The sequence below is a fragment of the Myotis yumanensis genome, unplaced genomic scaffold (genome assembly GCF_028538775.1).
Source record: "Myotis yumanensis isolate MYYU_CA2020_CCGP unplaced genomic scaffold, mMyoYum1.0.hap1 SCAF_2, whole genome shotgun sequence".
NCBI classification, from domain to species: domain Eukaryota; kingdom Metazoa; phylum Chordata; class Mammalia; order Chiroptera; family Vespertilionidae; genus Myotis; species Myotis yumanensis.
The window spans coordinates 93,589,926-93,607,508 of NW_027223753.1; the positions used below are offsets into that span (position 1 = coordinate 93,589,926).

General features: G+C 39.1%; 1 protein-coding gene across 2 annotated transcripts in view; it reads right to left on the minus strand.

The window, feature by feature from the left end:
* Positions 1-17,583, minus strand: part of RIPK1 (receptor interacting serine/threonine kinase 1) — a 47,305-nt gene that overhangs the window by 4,771 nt on the left and 24,951 nt on the right. For both annotated transcript variants that reach the window (XM_070405811.1, XM_070405812.1), the window contains exons 7-9: positions 9,756-9,832; positions 2,504-2,594; positions 17-574 (exon numbers count right to left, since the gene is read on the minus strand). In XM_070405811.1, coding sequence (XP_070261912.1) covers positions 17-574; positions 2,504-2,594; positions 9,756-9,832 — 726 coding nt within the window. The remainder of the gene's footprint in view (positions 1-16; positions 575-2,503; positions 2,595-9,755; positions 9,833-17,583) is intronic.

Here is a 17,583-nt window from a genome sequence, read left to right on the forward strand (position 1 = left end):
TGAAAGGCCTGTTTACCTCTTGATGTCAGGGAGATGAATGGAATGGTGGGAGTGTTTCCCAGCAGGTTGGTCTCAGGTACTGGAGTTTTATGCAGGCCTGGTATCTGGCTTGCATTTGGCCCAGACCAAAATCTGGAATCTATTGTTCCTGCACCCAATGGTCTTGCTCTAAAATCATACGGATTATATGGAGTCCAGTGGAGTCCTTGGGATTGGCAGGTCAGTCCAGCTGGTTGGTGTACTGCATTCCCAGGACTGGCTGTGTTAGAAGAAGCAAGGCCTTTCATCCCTGGGTTTTGAACAGTCTCATAAGGTCTTGGCTGTGCAAAAGGGTCATGGGAGACCCTTCGTCTCCTTTCCTCCTCTCTGTTGTAAGCCACACCCTGTCTGGGTTGCTGTTTTGTTTGCTTGTCCATGCGGCTGCCATAAAGATGGTAGTTGGCTTCCTCCTGGAGTTTATTCTGCAGGCTGCGCTCATCCTCCTCCTGCTGGTAGTCTGGGGAGGGAGCAAACCAGGACTCCTCCACAGGACCAATCCTGAGACTTTGTGAACTGTGCAGTGAATGGGGCTGTTCTGTGGATTAGAAGAAATGTTCAACATTGGAGTTTCATGAAACATTAAACAGTAAAATGAAACCTGAGCCCCATAATGAATCTGTCCTGAGATTCATTATGAAAACACTGAGAATAAGTAAAAAGCATATACTAGGTGGCCCTCTTCTTTTATTTGTTTTTTTTTTTGTTAATCCTCACCAAAGGCTATTTTTCTATAGAGAGAGTGGAAGGGAGGAGAGACAGAGAGAGAGATCTATCAATTGGTTGCCTCCTGCATGCACCCCAACCGGGGCCAGGGATCAAGCCTGCAACCGAGGTACATGCCCTTATTGGAATCGAACCCTGGACCCTTCAGTCCACAGGTCGATGCTCTATCCACTGACTAAACCAGCTATGGCTGGCCCTCTTCTTTTATATGGAACTAGAGGCCCGGTGCACGAAATTCATGCATGGGGGGGTGTCCCTCAGCCCAGCCTGCACCCCCTCCAATCTGGGACACCCCTCTCACAATCCAGGACTGCTGGCTCCCAACTGCTCACCTGCCTGCCTGCCTGATCACACCCTAACCACTCCCCTGCCAGCCTGACTGATGCCTAACTGCTCCCCTGCCGGCCATCTTGTGGTGGCCATCTTTGACCACATGGGGGCAGCCATGTTGTGTGTTGGAGTGATGGTCAATTTGCATATTACCTCTTTATTAGATAGGATGAGTAGGAGCCCCTGCCCGATAGTGAGAGAGCACTAGGGAATTTATAACAAGCAATTAGGTGGGTATCACAGGAATGACCAAGGAAGAAAGGGACTTGTGTTGCCGCAGTGAGGTGGCTGTCTCCTTGGTGTGATCCAGGGTTGGAAAATAAGAGCAACAGCTCTGGCTCTGGCCGGCTTTGCTAAGAGGTTAGAGTATTGGCCCATGCACCTAAGGGTCGTGGGTTCTAGTCCTGGTCAAGAGCACATACCTGGTTGCAGGTTTGATCCAAAGCCCCGGTTGGGGCACATACGGGAGACAACTAATCAATGTCTCTCTCACATCCATGTTCCCTCTCTCTCTATCCCCCTCCTCCCCTCCCTTCTACTCTCTTTAACCCATTGTATGCCATACACGTCTGTAGACACAAGCAGTGGACCTTCCCCACATGCCACATGCATCTATAAAAAAAAAGTTTTCCCTAAGTGGCAGCCCTGACCAACTTTAAAATCATTTTTTGTGAGAATTTTCAGCTGAAAATATTCAAGAACATCCGAATTGTGCGTAATATATTTATAATATTCATTGTAAATTGGTTTTTTAAATTAAATTTAAAACATTGTGGTGTGTGGGAATTGTTTTGGACACATGGCAGTTAACTGGTTAAAAATCAATGGAAAAAATATCTTTGGGTGAGGATTAACAATAACAAAAAAGAGCAGCAGCTCTGTGCTAACCACTTTCCATGGATTCTTTCATCCTTTAAAAGCCCTATAAGAGTAGGAGTAATTATCATGACTTGATGGATGAGGTTTAAGAGGTTAAATGATTTGCCCCAGAACAGATAGCTAATAAATGGCTTCAAACTCCTGTAGTCTGCCTTCCCTTTTATTGTAAGGAAAAAGTATTCCTGCTTGACTCTGAGACCAACCTCTCTGCTTGTATTCCGGGTCCAGTCATCTCTGGCTTTCTCAAGGACTTGGGAAATGTCTTTTTCCTGAGCCATCATTTTCTCCCTATCAGATATTTTAGGATTCATGTTCAGGAGAGTTTATGATTTTGGTGAACTCAATGTTACTTAACATTTCAAATATATGTATCTTGGCTCCGAATACATTATGAATTCCTTTATGACAGGTGGTAAATTGTATAGCTTCTTCTGTTTTTCATGCGGTTGTGAATAATATTTTAGAGAGTAGAGTGCATGTATGAGCAAAAAAATAAGTGGATAAACAGATTTTCAACCATAGTCTAAGTTACCTGAATTTGACCTGCTTGGAGGTATTGCTACACAGTCTATTTGGAGAGACTGCATTCTCTTCACAACTTCATTTGGGCTAGGATACTCTTTCTATAATACAGAGCAAAATACATATTTTAGTAAACAGCAAAAATTGTTCTAGAAAATTATTTTAAGAAGAATGAATCTTTTCAGAAGGTAGAAATTTTACATAGCTCTTATAAGCAGTAAACATTTAAAAGAATAAATGTTTCTCCCAAATAGTAAAAACAATTTTTAAAAAAGAGAACAAAGCTGGAGGGTTCACACTTTGTGATTTCAAAAATCTCTACAAAGCTAGAGTAATTAAAACAATGTGGTATAGCCTAAGGACATATAGACCAGCGGTTTTCAACCTTTTTCATCTCATGGCACACATGAAATAAGTACTAAGTTCTGTGGCACACCCAAAAATATATTACATTTTTTGCTGATCTGATTTTTAAAAAAGGTATTTTGATTCATTCATGCCAGACAACTACTGTTGTACTGGCTGTTGTCATTTTTTTATTTCACAATATAAGGAAAAAGAGGTCAGTGTCCCTGACTAAACAGTCAGGTATTGCATGTTTTAAAAATTCTTGCAGCACACAGGTTGAAAATCGCTGTGCTAAGTGAATATGCTAGACACAAAAACATGAATATTGTGTGATCACACATCAGTGAGGTACCTAAAATAGGCCAATTCATAGAGACAGAAAGTAAAATAGAGGTTACCAGGGGCTGGGAAGAGAAAAAAATGTGGAGTTTAATGGGTACAAAGTTTCTGTTTGGGATTTTAAAATGTGGAAATGGAAACTGCTGATGGTTGCACAACATTGTGAATGTACTTATGCCACTGAACTGTACACTTAAAAATGGTTATTACGATGGCAAATTTTATATATCTTACCATAGTAAAAATTTTTTCTACAAAATAATAATACTCATTATAGAAAATGTAGGGATTTATATTTAAAAAGAAAGTCACACATGTGCCTTCACTCAAAGAAAAAAATTAACATTATGGCATTTCTTCAAGTCTTTTTTTTTAGTCATATTTGAATTTTGCTCCTAATAGACTGCAAGCTACATAGGTAGGTGGTTAAAAATATTCACTGAACAAACCATGAGTGATTTGGGGGAGACTGTTAGAGGATATTAATTATGTGCAAAGTTTGTAGCACTTTATAAATTGCTTTTTATTTAACCTGATAAGCATTTTTATGTTACTTTAATGTATTAAAGTAACTAGAGGCCCGGTGCATGAAATTCGTGCACTGGGGGTGTGGGACCTCCTCAGCCTGGCCTGTGCCCTCTTGCAATCCAGGACCCCTAGAGGGATGTCTGCCTGCAGGCTTAGGCCCGATACCCAGGGGGATCAGGCCTAAGCCTGCAGGCAGACATCCCTCTCACAGTCCGGGGCTCTTGCAGTCTGGAACCCCTCGCTCCTTACCGCCCTCCTGCAGTGGATGCAGGAGTGGCTCCCGCCACCGCCACTGCACTCGCCAGCCATAAGCCCAGCTTCTGGCTGAGCAGCACTCCCCCTGTGGGAGCATACTAACCACCAGGGGGCAGCTCCTGCATTGAGCATCTGCCCCCTGGTGGTCAGTGCACGTCATAGTGATCAGTCTTTCTGGTCATTCCACCGTTCGGTCAATTTGCATATTAGGGTTTTATTATATAGGATTGTTTTGTCTTGATACTTATGTTTTATTACACAAAAGATATAAGTACAAATTCCTTTTAAAAGACTCAAATTGTGCACAGTCACACAGAGCAACACCTGAATGTTGTTTCTTCCAACCCACACTCTTTTCCAGTCCCTAGAGGTAATTCTTACTCAGAGTAGGTTGTTCATCCTTTTAATCTCTCTAGGTATTTGCATATGTATTTTGAAATATGTACATATGTACATATACACACACATATATTCAAAGAGATCATACTTTAAGTATATTTTGACATTTTTTCACTAACAACAAGTCTTTTTTTTTTTTTTTTTTTTGCTAAAAGTATTACAAAGGGTATTACATAAGTGGCCTTTTTCCCCCTCCACCCTTGACAAACCCCTGCCCTCCCTTACCCCCCAGTGTCTTATGTCCATTAGTTATGCTTATATGGATGCATACAAGTCCTTCGGTTGATCTCTTACTCCCCTCCCTATTGTCCCCCAACCCTCCCTGGCCTTCCCACTGCAGTTTGACAATCAGTTTGAGGCAGCTCTGCCTCTGTATCTATTATTGTTCAAAAGTTTGTAATGGTCTTTATTATCCATGAATGAGTGAGATCATGTGGTATTTTTCCTTCATTGACTGGCTTGTTTCACTTAGCATAATGCTCTCCAGTTCCATCCATGCTGTTGCAAATGGTAAGAGTTCCTTCTTTTTTACAGCAGCATAGTATTCCATCGTGTAGATGTACCACGGTTTTCTAATCCATTCATCTACTGATGGGCACTTAGGCTGTTTCCAGATCTTAGCTATGGTGAATTGTGCTGCTATGAACATAGGGGTGCATATATCCTTTCTGATTAGTGTTTCTGGTTTCTTGGGATATATTCCTAGAAGTGGGATCACAAGGTCAAATGGGAGTTCCATTTCCAATTTTTTGAGGAAACTCCATACTGTCTTCCATAGTGGCTGCACCAGTCTGCATTCCCACCAGCAGTGCACAAGTGTTCCTTTTTCTCCACATCCTCTCCAGCACTTGTCATTTGTTGATTTGTTGATGATGGCCATTCTGACAGGTGTGAGATGGTACCTCATTGTTGTTTTGATTTGCATCTCTCGGATGATTAGTGACTTTGAGCATGTTTTCATATGTCTCTTGGCTTTCTGAATGTCCTCTTTTGAAAGATGTCTATTTAGCTCCTTTGCCCATTTTTTGATTGGATTGTTTATCTTCTTTTTTGTTAAGTTGTATGAGTTCCCTATAAATTTTGGAGATTAAGCCCTTATCAGATATGACGTTGGCAAATATGTTTTCCCACAAAGTGGGTTTTCTTGTTGTTTTGTTGATGGTTTCTTTTGCTGTGCAGAAGCTTTTTATTTTGATGTAGTCCCATTTGTTCATTTTCTCTTTAGTTTCAACTGCCCTAGGAGCTGTATCAGTGAAGAAATTGCTTTGGCATATGTCTGAGATTTTGTTGCCTTTGTATTCTTCTAGAATTTTTACGGTTTCCTGTCGTATATTTAAGTCCTTTATCCATTTTGAGTTTATTCTTGTGTATGGTGTAAGTTGGTGGTCTAGTTTCATTTTCTTGCATGTATCTGTCCAATTTTCCCAACACCATTTATTGAAGAGACTATCTTGACTCCATTGTATGTTCATGCCTCCTTTGTCAAAAATTAATTGAGCATATTGGTTCGGGCTAATTTCTGGACTCTCTATTCTATTCCACTGATCTATATGTCTGTTCTTGTGCCAGTACCAGGCAGTTTTGAGAACAGTGGCTTTGTAATACAGCTTGATATCTGGCATTGAGATCCCACCTACTTTGTTCTTTCTCAGGATCGCTGCAGCTATTCGGGGTCTTTTTTTATTCCAGATGAATTTTTGGAGAGTTCGTTCTAGATCTTTGAAGAAGGCCATTGGTATTTTAATGGGAAGTGCATTGAATTTATAGATTGCTTTGGGTAGTATGGACATTTTAATGATGTTGATTCTACCATCTGTTTATGTCTTCCTCTATCTCTTTTTTCAACGTCCTGTAGTTTTCTGAGTAGAGGTCTTTAACCTCTTTAGTTAAGTTTATTCCTAGGTATCTTAATTTTTTTGGTGCGATGGTAAATGGGATTGTTTTTATAATCTCTCTTTCTGAGAAAGTTCACTATTGGTGTATAGAAATGCCTTGGATTTCTTGGGGTTAATTTTGTATCCTGCTACATTGCCAAATTCATGTATTAAGTCTAGTAGTTTTTTGATGGAGTCTCTAGGGTTTTGTATGTATAATATCATGTCATCTGCAAATAAGGACAGTTTTACTTCCTCTTTTCCAATTTGGATGCCTTTTATTTCTTCTTCTTGTCTAATTGCAATACTAACAACAAGTCTTCAAGATCTTTCTGTATCATTATATGTCAGTTCTATCTCTTTTAAATGGCTATATATTCTGTAGTTTCAATGAATCATAATCTAATATTTTTACTTATAAATTATTTGGGTTGTTTCCAATTTTTTACTCTAAAAAACTAAGGTGCAAGGAACTCCTAGACCTAAATCTTTGAGCATACATGTGAGTAGATTATTAAGAGTAGAATTGCTACAACAATTACATGCTTTTAAAAGTTTCATAGATGCTTCATTTTCAATAAACTTCACAAATTCACACTCCATTTGTTGTTGTTGTTCATCCTTACTCAAGGATATTTTTTCCATGGATTTTTTTAGAATAAGTGGAAGGGATGGGGAGAGACAGAGAGAGAAAGAGAGAGAGAGAGAGAGAGAGAGAGAGAGAGAGAGAGAGAAAGAAATACATCGACGTGAGAGAGACACATTCACTGGTTGCCTGTCGCACATGCCCTAACTGGAGTTGGGGATTTAGCCTGCAATGGTACATGCCCTTGACTGGAATCGAACCTGTGGCCCTTCAGTCCATGGGCCAATACTCCAACCACTGAGCCAAACTGGCTAGGGCAACCAATTCACACTCTTAACAAATAGTGCATGGGGAGTGCTTCTTACTCTGCATTTTCACCAACAGTTGGTATTACCAATCTTTTAAAAATGTTGATCTTGCCCTAGTCAGTTTGGCTCAGTGGATAGAGCATTGGCCTGCTGACTGAAGGGTCCCAGGTTCGATTCCGGTCAAAGGCATGTACCTTGGTTGCGGGCACATCCCCAGTAGGAAGTGTGCAGGAGGCAGCTGATCGATGTTTCTCTCTCATCGATGTTTCTAACTCTCTATCCCTCTCCCTTCCTCTCTGTAAAAAAATAAAAAATAAAAATGTTGATCTTAGTGATGAAAAATTATAATCAATTCATTCTGCTTTTCTCTATTAATGAGGCCACATATCTTTTCTATTGTCCATTGATGGACTCATTTGGCCATATTTTATTCAGGACCATCTTTCTATATTAAGTGTGATTGGCCTGTAATTTTCCTTTCTTGTATCTTCTTTTTCAAGTCTGGGGAAAAAGGATATGCTAGCCTCATAAAATGAGTCTGGGAGAGTTCTCTGCTCTATTATCTGGACAAATTTATAAGATTGAAATAATGTATTCATTGAATATTTGGTAGAAATCATTGATGAAGCTACCTGGCTGTGGAATTTTCTTAATGGGAAGAATTTTCCATCACTGATTCTATCTTTTTTAGTGGTTACAGGAATAGCAGGTTTTTAACTCTATTTGAGTCAGTTTTGCTAAGTTATACTTTATTTCTAGATATTTGCCCATTTTATCTAAGTTCTAAAATTAATTAGCAAACAGCTGTTCACAGTATCCTCTTAGTACCACATTGATGTCTACAGGAGCTATAGTGATGCCACTTTAACTCATTATTTCAGTCTTCTATTTTCCCTGGTCTTAACTAGTTGATTTTATTAGCCTTTTCAAAGAACCAACGTTTAAATTTTTTGATCCTCTATTAGCTGCTTTTTTTTGTCACTAATTTATGCTCTTCTCTTCTTCCTGCTTTCTATTTGCTCTAGATTTATTTTGCTATCTTCTCTAGATGAATGTTTGGCTAATTCATTTTCAGACTTTGATATATATATATAAATCAATGACTATATTTTACTATTAAGTACTCCTTTGCAAATTATGTACATTTTAATATGTAGCATTTTGTTAGCTCCAAATATTTTCTAAATTCCATTATTATTATTTTTTTTTACCCAAAGAGTATTTAAAAGTATATTTGTTAACTTCTAACCAATGGAATTTTCTAATTATCTTCTCATTAATTTCTAGCATAACTGAAATGCAGTCAGAGAATGCAATCACTCTTTATGTGATCACAATTCTTCAAACTGATTGAGACTCGTTTTATATTCCAGTACAAGGTCAATTTGTGAAAATGTTCTGTATGTTCAGAAAAGCCTTTAAAGATAAGTATTCTGCAGTTATCAGACAAACTGTTTTAGATATTTCCATTAGGTCAAATGTGTTAATTATGTTCTTCAAAGTTTCTATATCCTTACTGACAAATTTTGTTTGTTTGTTCTACAAATTAGAAGGAAATTTGTATTAAAATCTCCAACTATGATTGTGGATTTGTCTATTTCTTCTTTGAGTTCTGCCAATTTTTGCTTTCCATACTTTGAGGCCATGTTTTCATGAGCATGTACATATTTAAAGCTATTATTATCAACCTCGTGAATTGAACCTTTTATCATATGAACTATTACTGATTACTGTGCTAATGCTTTTCTGCCTTAGTGACTATCTTTCATGATCCCCCTTTGATGGCTTTCTTGGCTTGCAGTAGATGTCTCTCTTTTAAAGTGTGAAAGTCTGGCAATTCTTAACTGTCCAAATGTTTTTCCTTTTTTGTATTTTAAAATTGCTATTTGCCTGCCCGTTTTATTCACTGTAGTCTCCTTTTCATGATTCCAGCAGTATATTGCTGGAAGACTAATGACAGTAGCTCCTTTCCCGAGTGTGTATGAAGGGCAGGTCTCTGCTCCCCTTTGTTGGTTAGTTGGTACTGTCTTTGACACACCTCTCTGACTCCAGGCTTCAAACTTACTGCTTTAGCCCAAAGCAGCTGCTGCTTCCATTTGTTGCTCAGCACAAGGCAATTAGGGAGAGGAGCCAACTTGTATGACTGATACAACTGTGGACCCCAAGTAATTTCCTTGCCAATGTCTTAGGTGCCATGCTGTTTCTTCTCTATATTGACTCAAGACTTGTTCCTCTGGTACTTCTTCAGCATTGTGTTCTGGGTTAGCTTTGCCTTTTCTGTTACATGTTTCAGCAAATGTAATTCTGTTGGCTTTCTATTTTTCAAGACCTCTTCCAATTGACTGATGCACCTAGGGAAATTCCTATTCTATTCAAGAGAAATTGTGCTTCTGTTTTCACATTGCTGTGTACAGTTTCTCTCATTTCATTAGTCTCGAAGAGGGAATGGGTCCAGAATGTGAATGCCAAGTTGATATCGTCATAAAATTGATAATTTTCTTTTATGTGGCTACCAAGCTAGCTTACCTCCAATCTCAGTAACACATTATATTGCTTTGGTTTTCATGACTAAAAATATATATGCTCTGATATATTAACATTTTTAGCATCTGCTCTATTACTTACCTTTAAACTCTGCACGTCCTCTTCTATATCTTCTTCTAAATTATGTAAATAAAAAGGCCTAAATTGTTCTTCAATGCCTAGATAAGGAAAACAGTACTTTAAATTTCTTTAGTATTTTGTAAAATAAAATTGAAATGTTAGTAATCTATCATCTTTGAATTACTAACCTTATCTGTGGGAAAACAGTAAAATAAAAATATAAATACCAAGTCACTGATTTTGAGGAAAAGACTACCAAGATTAATAACTAGGGAGACAGAATAAGAGACAGTGTAACACTGGAGACCAAGAGCTCCTGCCTAACAGCATGTGGTTTCTCTGGCTATACGGCACAGAGCCCTATCCACTGTGAGCTAACCTCCAAATGAACCAGGATGGGTGCACTGTTTCTGCCCCTGTGGCATCAGATTTACATAGGATGCAGTACTCAGAATGAGGATTTGGTATAAGGAGTTACAACTGCTGGCCTTGAAAGAAAAAAGCAACTGCCACACTCTGGACGAGGCAGTAGATGTACTTTTCCTTATTTCTCCTGCTAAGCACAATGGGGACCCCTAGGCATTATATACAGAACAAATATAAGAAGACTCTGAGTGGAGGAGAGACAAAGGCAGACCAGATAGGGACTTTGGGATCTGAGAAAAGACATGACAATGAGTTCACTGGGTTTTCCTTTTGCCTCACAGATTCCAAACTTGCACCCGAAAAAGCTAGCAACCCAACAACAAAAGCCCAAACAAACCCCAACCAATAAAATACTTCCTATTCTATTCCAGAGAAATTGTGCTGCTGTTTTCATATTACATGAAACTATCTTACATGTGTATAGTTTCTCTTATTTCATTAGTCTTGAAGGAGGAATGGTCTAGAATGCCAAGTTGTTATCTGCATAAAATTGCTAAGGGACAACCTAGCAGGACAGAAAACCTTCAGTCAATTTCCACACTGGGACCAAATTACACAGAAAAACTGTAGCTCCATCTCCATCCCTACCAGCAAAGGCTGAGTGTGAATGGATACATCCAACCTCATGAGACAGTAACAGGGTGCCCAACACTCCAACAAGGATGATGTTGGAGAGGCCCACGTAGGAAGCCATGACTTTCCTTCCTGCCGGATGGTAAGGAGCCCCTCCACCCCTGTAGGGTCAGGAGACTGAAAGGCAGACTGGACTTGCAACCTCACCTTGAAGTAACAAAATGCCCTTTCTCTGTCCCGATGGGGAAGTATAGGAGGCACAATGGGGAGTTAGAACTGTCACCTCCAATGCAGTGTCCATGGAGACCATGTGGACGCTGCAGGAACTTCCACCCCTGACCAGTAAACAAGGAGCTCCCTCTACTTCACATGTCAGCAGGGCTAAGTGGGGAATCTGGACTCCCCTCAACCTGGTACGAACAAGGTGGCAAAACCATCCCACAGACAACACCATGCCAGAGAAAGCCACCTATAACTGAAAGCTTAAAGAAGACCCAGATCTCCTAACACATTTAGAAAAAAAGCCCAACGTAAGTTTTATTGGGAAAATCGCTCTCATACTGAGAACCAGGACGATCTCAAGCTGAATAAAAAAGAGACAATCAATAATCAATAGATGCCAACAGTGAGATGACAGATATTAGAATTACCTCTCAAAGATTTTTTAAACTTTATTTTCATTGTTGAGGGTATTACAGATGCATCCCATTCCCTGCCTGACCCCTTTGCCCCACTCCTCCTGGCTCCTGTCCTATCCCAGGCCTTCACTGTTACCTGTGCCCATGGGCTATGCATATATGCATGTAAGTTCTTTGATTAATCTCTTCTTATCCTCCCCCCACCCCCGCACCACCCCACCATTCCCTGTAAGATCTGTCAGTCTGTTCCATGCTTTCATGTCTCTGGACCTATTTTGTTCGTTAGTTTATTCTGTTCATTAGATTCCACATATAATTGAGATCATGTGATATCTGTCTTTCTCTGACTGACTTATATTATTTAGTTAGCATAATAATCTCCAGATCCCTCCATGCTGTTTCTAAGAGTAAGAGATCCTTCTTTTTTTCTACAGCTGCATAATATTCCACTGTGTAAATGTACCACAGCATTTTTTACCACTCATCTACTAATAGGCACTTGGACTGTTTCCAGATCTTGACTATTGGAAATAACGCTGCTATGAACATAGGAGTGCATATATTCTTTCTGATTAATGTTTTAGGATTGTTAGGATATAGTCCCAGAAGTGGGATTGCTGGATGAAACAGTTCATTTTTAATTATTTTTGTGCATGTTAATCCTTACCAGTGGATATTTTTTCCATCGGTTTTTATTTTATTAAATACTAGAGGCCTGGTGCATGTGCTTGCCCCCTCTCACATTCCGGGAGCCCTCAGGGGCGAGAGGCAACCCAGCGATCAGGAGAAGCAAACGCCCCATCACACCTCTGCTGCTGCCACTGCCGGCAGCGCAAGCCTTGGCTGGCCCTGGTTATCTGAGCCTCAGGTGGCCTTGGCAGCTGGGCAGCTGCCATCCATGGCTTGCCTGTGCCTCAGGTGTCAGCTGGGAAGCCACCATCCGAGGCTTGCCTGCACCTCGGGCCAGCCCTGGGCGGTTGGGGGATTCCAGAGGCAGGTGTGCGGCAAGGCCAGGCCTGCCCCCTTGCCGTGCTTGCCACCCTGGCGGGGATGAGGGGACTGGACGCTGCCATCTTGTGGCTGTGGGAGCTGCCATCTTTTAGGGTGTGGCAGTCAATTAGCATATTCCCTCCTTATTGGCTGTGGGCACTGCCATCTTTTGCGATGGTATGAGAGTCAATTAGCATATTTCTGCTTTATTAGATAGGATATATATATATATATATATATATATATATATATATATAATTTTAGAGAGGAAGAGAGAGAGACAGAAACATCAATGATGAGAGAGAATAATTGATTGGCAGCCTCCTGCATGCTCCCCACTGGGAACCGAGCCTGCAACCCAGGCATGTGCTCAGACTGGAGATCAAACCATGTGGGTCATAGGTGGATGCTCAACCACTGAGCTACACCAGGCGGCCTTCCATTGATTTTTAGAAAGCATGGAAGCGGGGAAGGGGTAGGGAGGGATGGAGGAAGGAACAGAGGGGGAGAGAGAGGGAGGGAAGGAGGGAGAGAGGTGAGATGCAATCAATTGACTGGGGCCAATGATCAAACCTGCCACCCAGATATGTGCCCTTGACTGGGAATCAAATCCATTTTTAAGTATTTCAATACTGTTTCACAATGGTTGCACCAGTCTGCATTCTTACCAGCAGTGTACTAGGATTCTCCTTTCTCCACATCCTCACCAGCGCTTGATATTTGTTGATTTATTAATGATAGTCATTCTGGCAGGTGTAAAGTGATACCTCATTGTATTTTTAATTTGAATCTCACTGATGATTAGTGACATTGAATATTTTTTCATATGTCTCAGCCATCTCTATGTCCTCTTTGGAGAAGTGTCTAGTCAGGTCTTTTGCCCATTTTTAAATTGGACTGTTTGATTTCATTTTGTCAAACTGTATGAGTTCTTTATATGTTTTAGAATTTAACCCCTTATCAGATGTATCATTGGCAGATATGTTCTCCCATATAGTGTGCTCTCTTTTAATTTTGAGGATGATTTCTTTTGCTGTGCAGAAACTTTTTATTTTGATGTGGTCTCATTTGTTTATTTTTTCCTTTGTTTCTCTTGCCATAGGTCAGTGGCTGGCAAACTGCGGCTCGCGAGCCACATGCTCTTCCACAAAATACCATGTGCGGGCGCGCACATATAGTGCGATTGAAATTTCGTGGCCCATGCGCAGAAGTCAGTATTTTGTGGAAGAGCCACACTCAAGGGGCCAAAGAGCCCTAGGTGATGTATCTTCCAACATTCTGCTAAGTGAGACATCAGAGATTTTACTGCCTATGGTTTCTTCTAGGATTTTTATGGTTTTATGACTTAAATTTAAGGCTTTTATCCATTTTGAGTTTATTCTTGTGTATGGCATAAGTTGGCGATCTAGTTTCTTTTTTTTGCACGTACTAGTATCTGCTCAATGTTCCCAAAACCATTTACTCCATATATGTTCTTGTCTCTTTTGTCAAATATTAATTGAGTGTAATGGCTTGGGTTGATTTCTGAGGTCTCTGTTCTGTTCCATTGATCTATGTGTCTGTTCTTGCACCAGTACTAGGTTGTTTTGATTATAATAGCTTTGTAGTATAACTTGAAATCTGGTATTGTGATCCCTCTAATTTTCTTCTTCTTTCTCAGAGTTACTGTGGCTATTCAAAGTATTATTTGGTTCCATATATATTTTTGGAATATTTGTTCTAGATCTGTGAAATATGCCATTGGCAGCTGATTAGGGATTGTGTTGAACCTGTAGATGCTCTGGATAGCATGGACATTTTAATTATGTTAATTCTTCTAATCCATGAACACAGTATATGCTTCCACTTGTTTGTATCTTCCTCTACTTCTTTTTTCAATATCCTATAGTTTTCTGGGTATAGGTTTTTACCTCCTTGGTTAAGTTTATTCCTGGTATCTTTTTTTTTTTTTTTTTTTTTTTTTTTACAATGGTAAATGGGATTGTTTTTTAGTTCCTCTTCCTGAGAGTTCATTATTGGTCTATAAAAATGCCACCAATTAAACTGTGGTACATCTACACAATAGAATACTACGCTGCAGTAAAAAAGAAGGAATTTTTGCCATTTGCAACAGCATGGATGGAACTGGAGAGCATTATGCTAAGTGAAATAAGCCTGTCAGAGAAAGATAAATACCACATGATCTCACTCATTTGTGGAATATAGAGAACAACGTAGACTGTGGAATATAGAGAACAACATGAACAGGGACAGACCCAAAGACAGAGAAACAGCGATCAGACTATCAATCCCCAGAGGGAAAGTAGGGGAGGGTGGGGATAAGGGGAAGTGATCAACCAAAGGACTTGTATGCATGCATATAAGCCAAACCAATGGACACGGACAACAGGGGGATGATAGTATGAGTGTGGGGAGGGGCTGTTTGGGGGGAGGTTGGGGGTTAATGAGGGGATGAGGACACATTTGTAATACCTTAACCAATAAAGAAATTTAAGAAAAAATGCCACCAATTTCCAGATGTTAATTTTGTATCCTGCTAGTTTGCTAAATTTATATATTAAAACTAGCAGTTATTTGGTGGAGTCTTTAGTGTTTTCTATGTATACTATCATGTCATCTTCAAATAATGACAGTTTTACTTTCTCCTTTCCAATTTGGATGCCTTTTATTTTCTTCTTCTTGTCTGATCGCTGTGGCTAGGACTTCCAGGACTATAATGAGTATGAGTGGTGAAAGTGGGCATCCTTGTCTTGTACCTGTTCTTAAGGGAAACGCTTTTAGTTTCTGCCCATTGAGTACGATGTTGGCTGTAGGTTTGTCACATATGGACTTTATTATGTTGAGGTATGATCATTCTATTCCCCTTTACTTAGAGTTGTTATCAAAAAAAGGGTGTTGGAGCCCTAGCTGATTTGGCTCAGTGGATAGAGTATCAACCTGAGGACTGAAAGGTTCTGGGTTCAATTCCAATCAAGGGCACATGCCTGGGTTTCAGGCTTGAACCCCAATAGGGGGTATACTGCTGATCAATGATTTTCTCTCATCATTGATGTTTCTATCTCTCTCTCCCTCTCCCTTCCTCTCTGAAATCAATAAAAATACATACATACATACATACATACATACATACATAAATAGTGCTGGATTTTGTGGAATGCTTTTTCTGTATCTATTGATATGATCATGTGGTTTTGTCTTCCAATTTGTTTATGTGATGTATTCACGTTTATTGATTTGCGAATATTGTACCAGCCTTGCATCTCTGGAATAAATCCCATTTGATCATGGTGTATGATCTTTTTAGTATATTGCTGGATCCAATTTGCTAATATTTTATTGAGTATTTTAGCACTCTGTTCATCAGGGATATTGGCCTATAATTTTCTTTTTTGTAATTTCTTTATCTGGTTTTGGAATTAGGATAATGCTGGCCTCATAAAAAAAGCTTCAAAGTCTTCCTTCTTCTTGAGTGTTTTGGAATAGTGTGAGGGGGATAGGTATTAGTTCTACTTTGAATGTTAGGTAAAACTCACCTGTAAATCCTTTCGGTCCAGGCCTTTTGTTTGCTCAGAGTTTTTTGTTTGTTTGTTTGTCTTTTCAGTTCTTCAATTTCTTTAGCTGTTATAGGCCTATTCAGGTTTTCTGATTCCTCCTGATTGAGTTTTGTAAGATTGTATGTTTCCAAGAATTTGTCCATTTCATCCAGGTTGTCTAGTTTATTACCATCCTCTGTATTTCTGTGGTGTCAGTTGTTACATCACCACTTTTGTTTCTGATTTTATTTATTGGGGTCCTCTCTCTGTTTCTTGATGAGTCTGGCTAAAGGTTCACCTATCTTGTTTATCTTTTCAAAGAACCAGCTCTTGTTTTCATTGAACCTTTGTATTTTTTTAGTTTCTTTGTCATTTATTTCCACTCTGGTCTTTATTAGTTCCTTCCCTCTACTTCCTCAGAACTTTTCTTGCTGTTCTCTTTGTAATTCTTTTAGTTGTAGGGTTACTTTGAGCTTTTTCTTCTTTCTTGAGGTAGGCCTGTAAAGCTATAAACTTCCCTGTCAGTACTGTTTTGGCTATGTCCCATAGATTTTGCATTGTTGTGTGTGTGTTGTTGTTTTTTCATTTTATTCCAGGAAGTTTTTTATTTCTTGCTTGGTATCATTGGTAACCCATTCATTGTTTAATAACATGCTATTTAACTTCCATGTGTTTGAATGTTTTTGAGTTTTTTTAATTGTAGTTGATTTCTACCTTCATGCCGTTGTGTTCTGAGAAGACGCTTGATATAATTTCATTTTTCTTAGACTTTTAAGAGACTTACTTTGTGTCCTAACTTGTGGTTTATCTTTGAGACTGTCCATTTTTACTTGAGAAGAATGTATATTCTGTAGGTTTAGGATGAAATGTTCTGTAAATAGCAATTAAATCCATCTGATCTAGTGTGATATTTAAGGTCCTGCTTTCTTGTTGATTTTTTGTCTGAAAGATTTATCCAGTGATGTCAGGGGGCGTTAAAGTCTCTCATTATGACTGTATTGTTGTCAGTCTCTCCTTTAAATTCCATCAAGAGATTTTTATATATTTGGGTGCTCCTCTATTGGGTGCATATATGTTTACATGGGATATATTTTCTTGTGGAATCATTCCCTTCAGTATTATGTAGTGATTTTTTTCTCTTGTTATACTAGTAGCATTTGTTGTGAAGTCCATTTTGTCAAATATACGTAATGCTACCTTGCTTTTTTTGTTTATTTGTTTCTATTTGCTTAAAAAATATTTTTTAATCCCTTCGTTTTCAACCTGTGTGAGTCATTTGTTTTGAGGCAGGTCTTTTGTGAACAGCATTTATATGTATCATGTTTTCTTATCCATTCAGCTGCTCTATTCTTTTTATTGAAGCACTTAATCCATTTACATTTAAGGTTATTATTTATTGCCATTTTTTATCCTATGTTCTTCTTGCTCTCTTCCTATTTCTTCTTCTTCTTACAATAGTCCCTTTAGCGTTTCTTGCAATGCTGGTTTTGTGTTAATAAACTCTTTTAGTCCTTTTTAGTCTGGGAAGCTCTTTATTTCACCTTCAATTTTGAGTAATAACTTTGCTGGACAAAGCAGTATTGGTTTCAGGTCCTTACTTTTCAATACTTTGAATACTTCATGCCATTCCCTTCTGGCCTGTAGTGTTTCTGTTGAGAAATCAGCTGACATGCCCTATGGGAGCTCCTT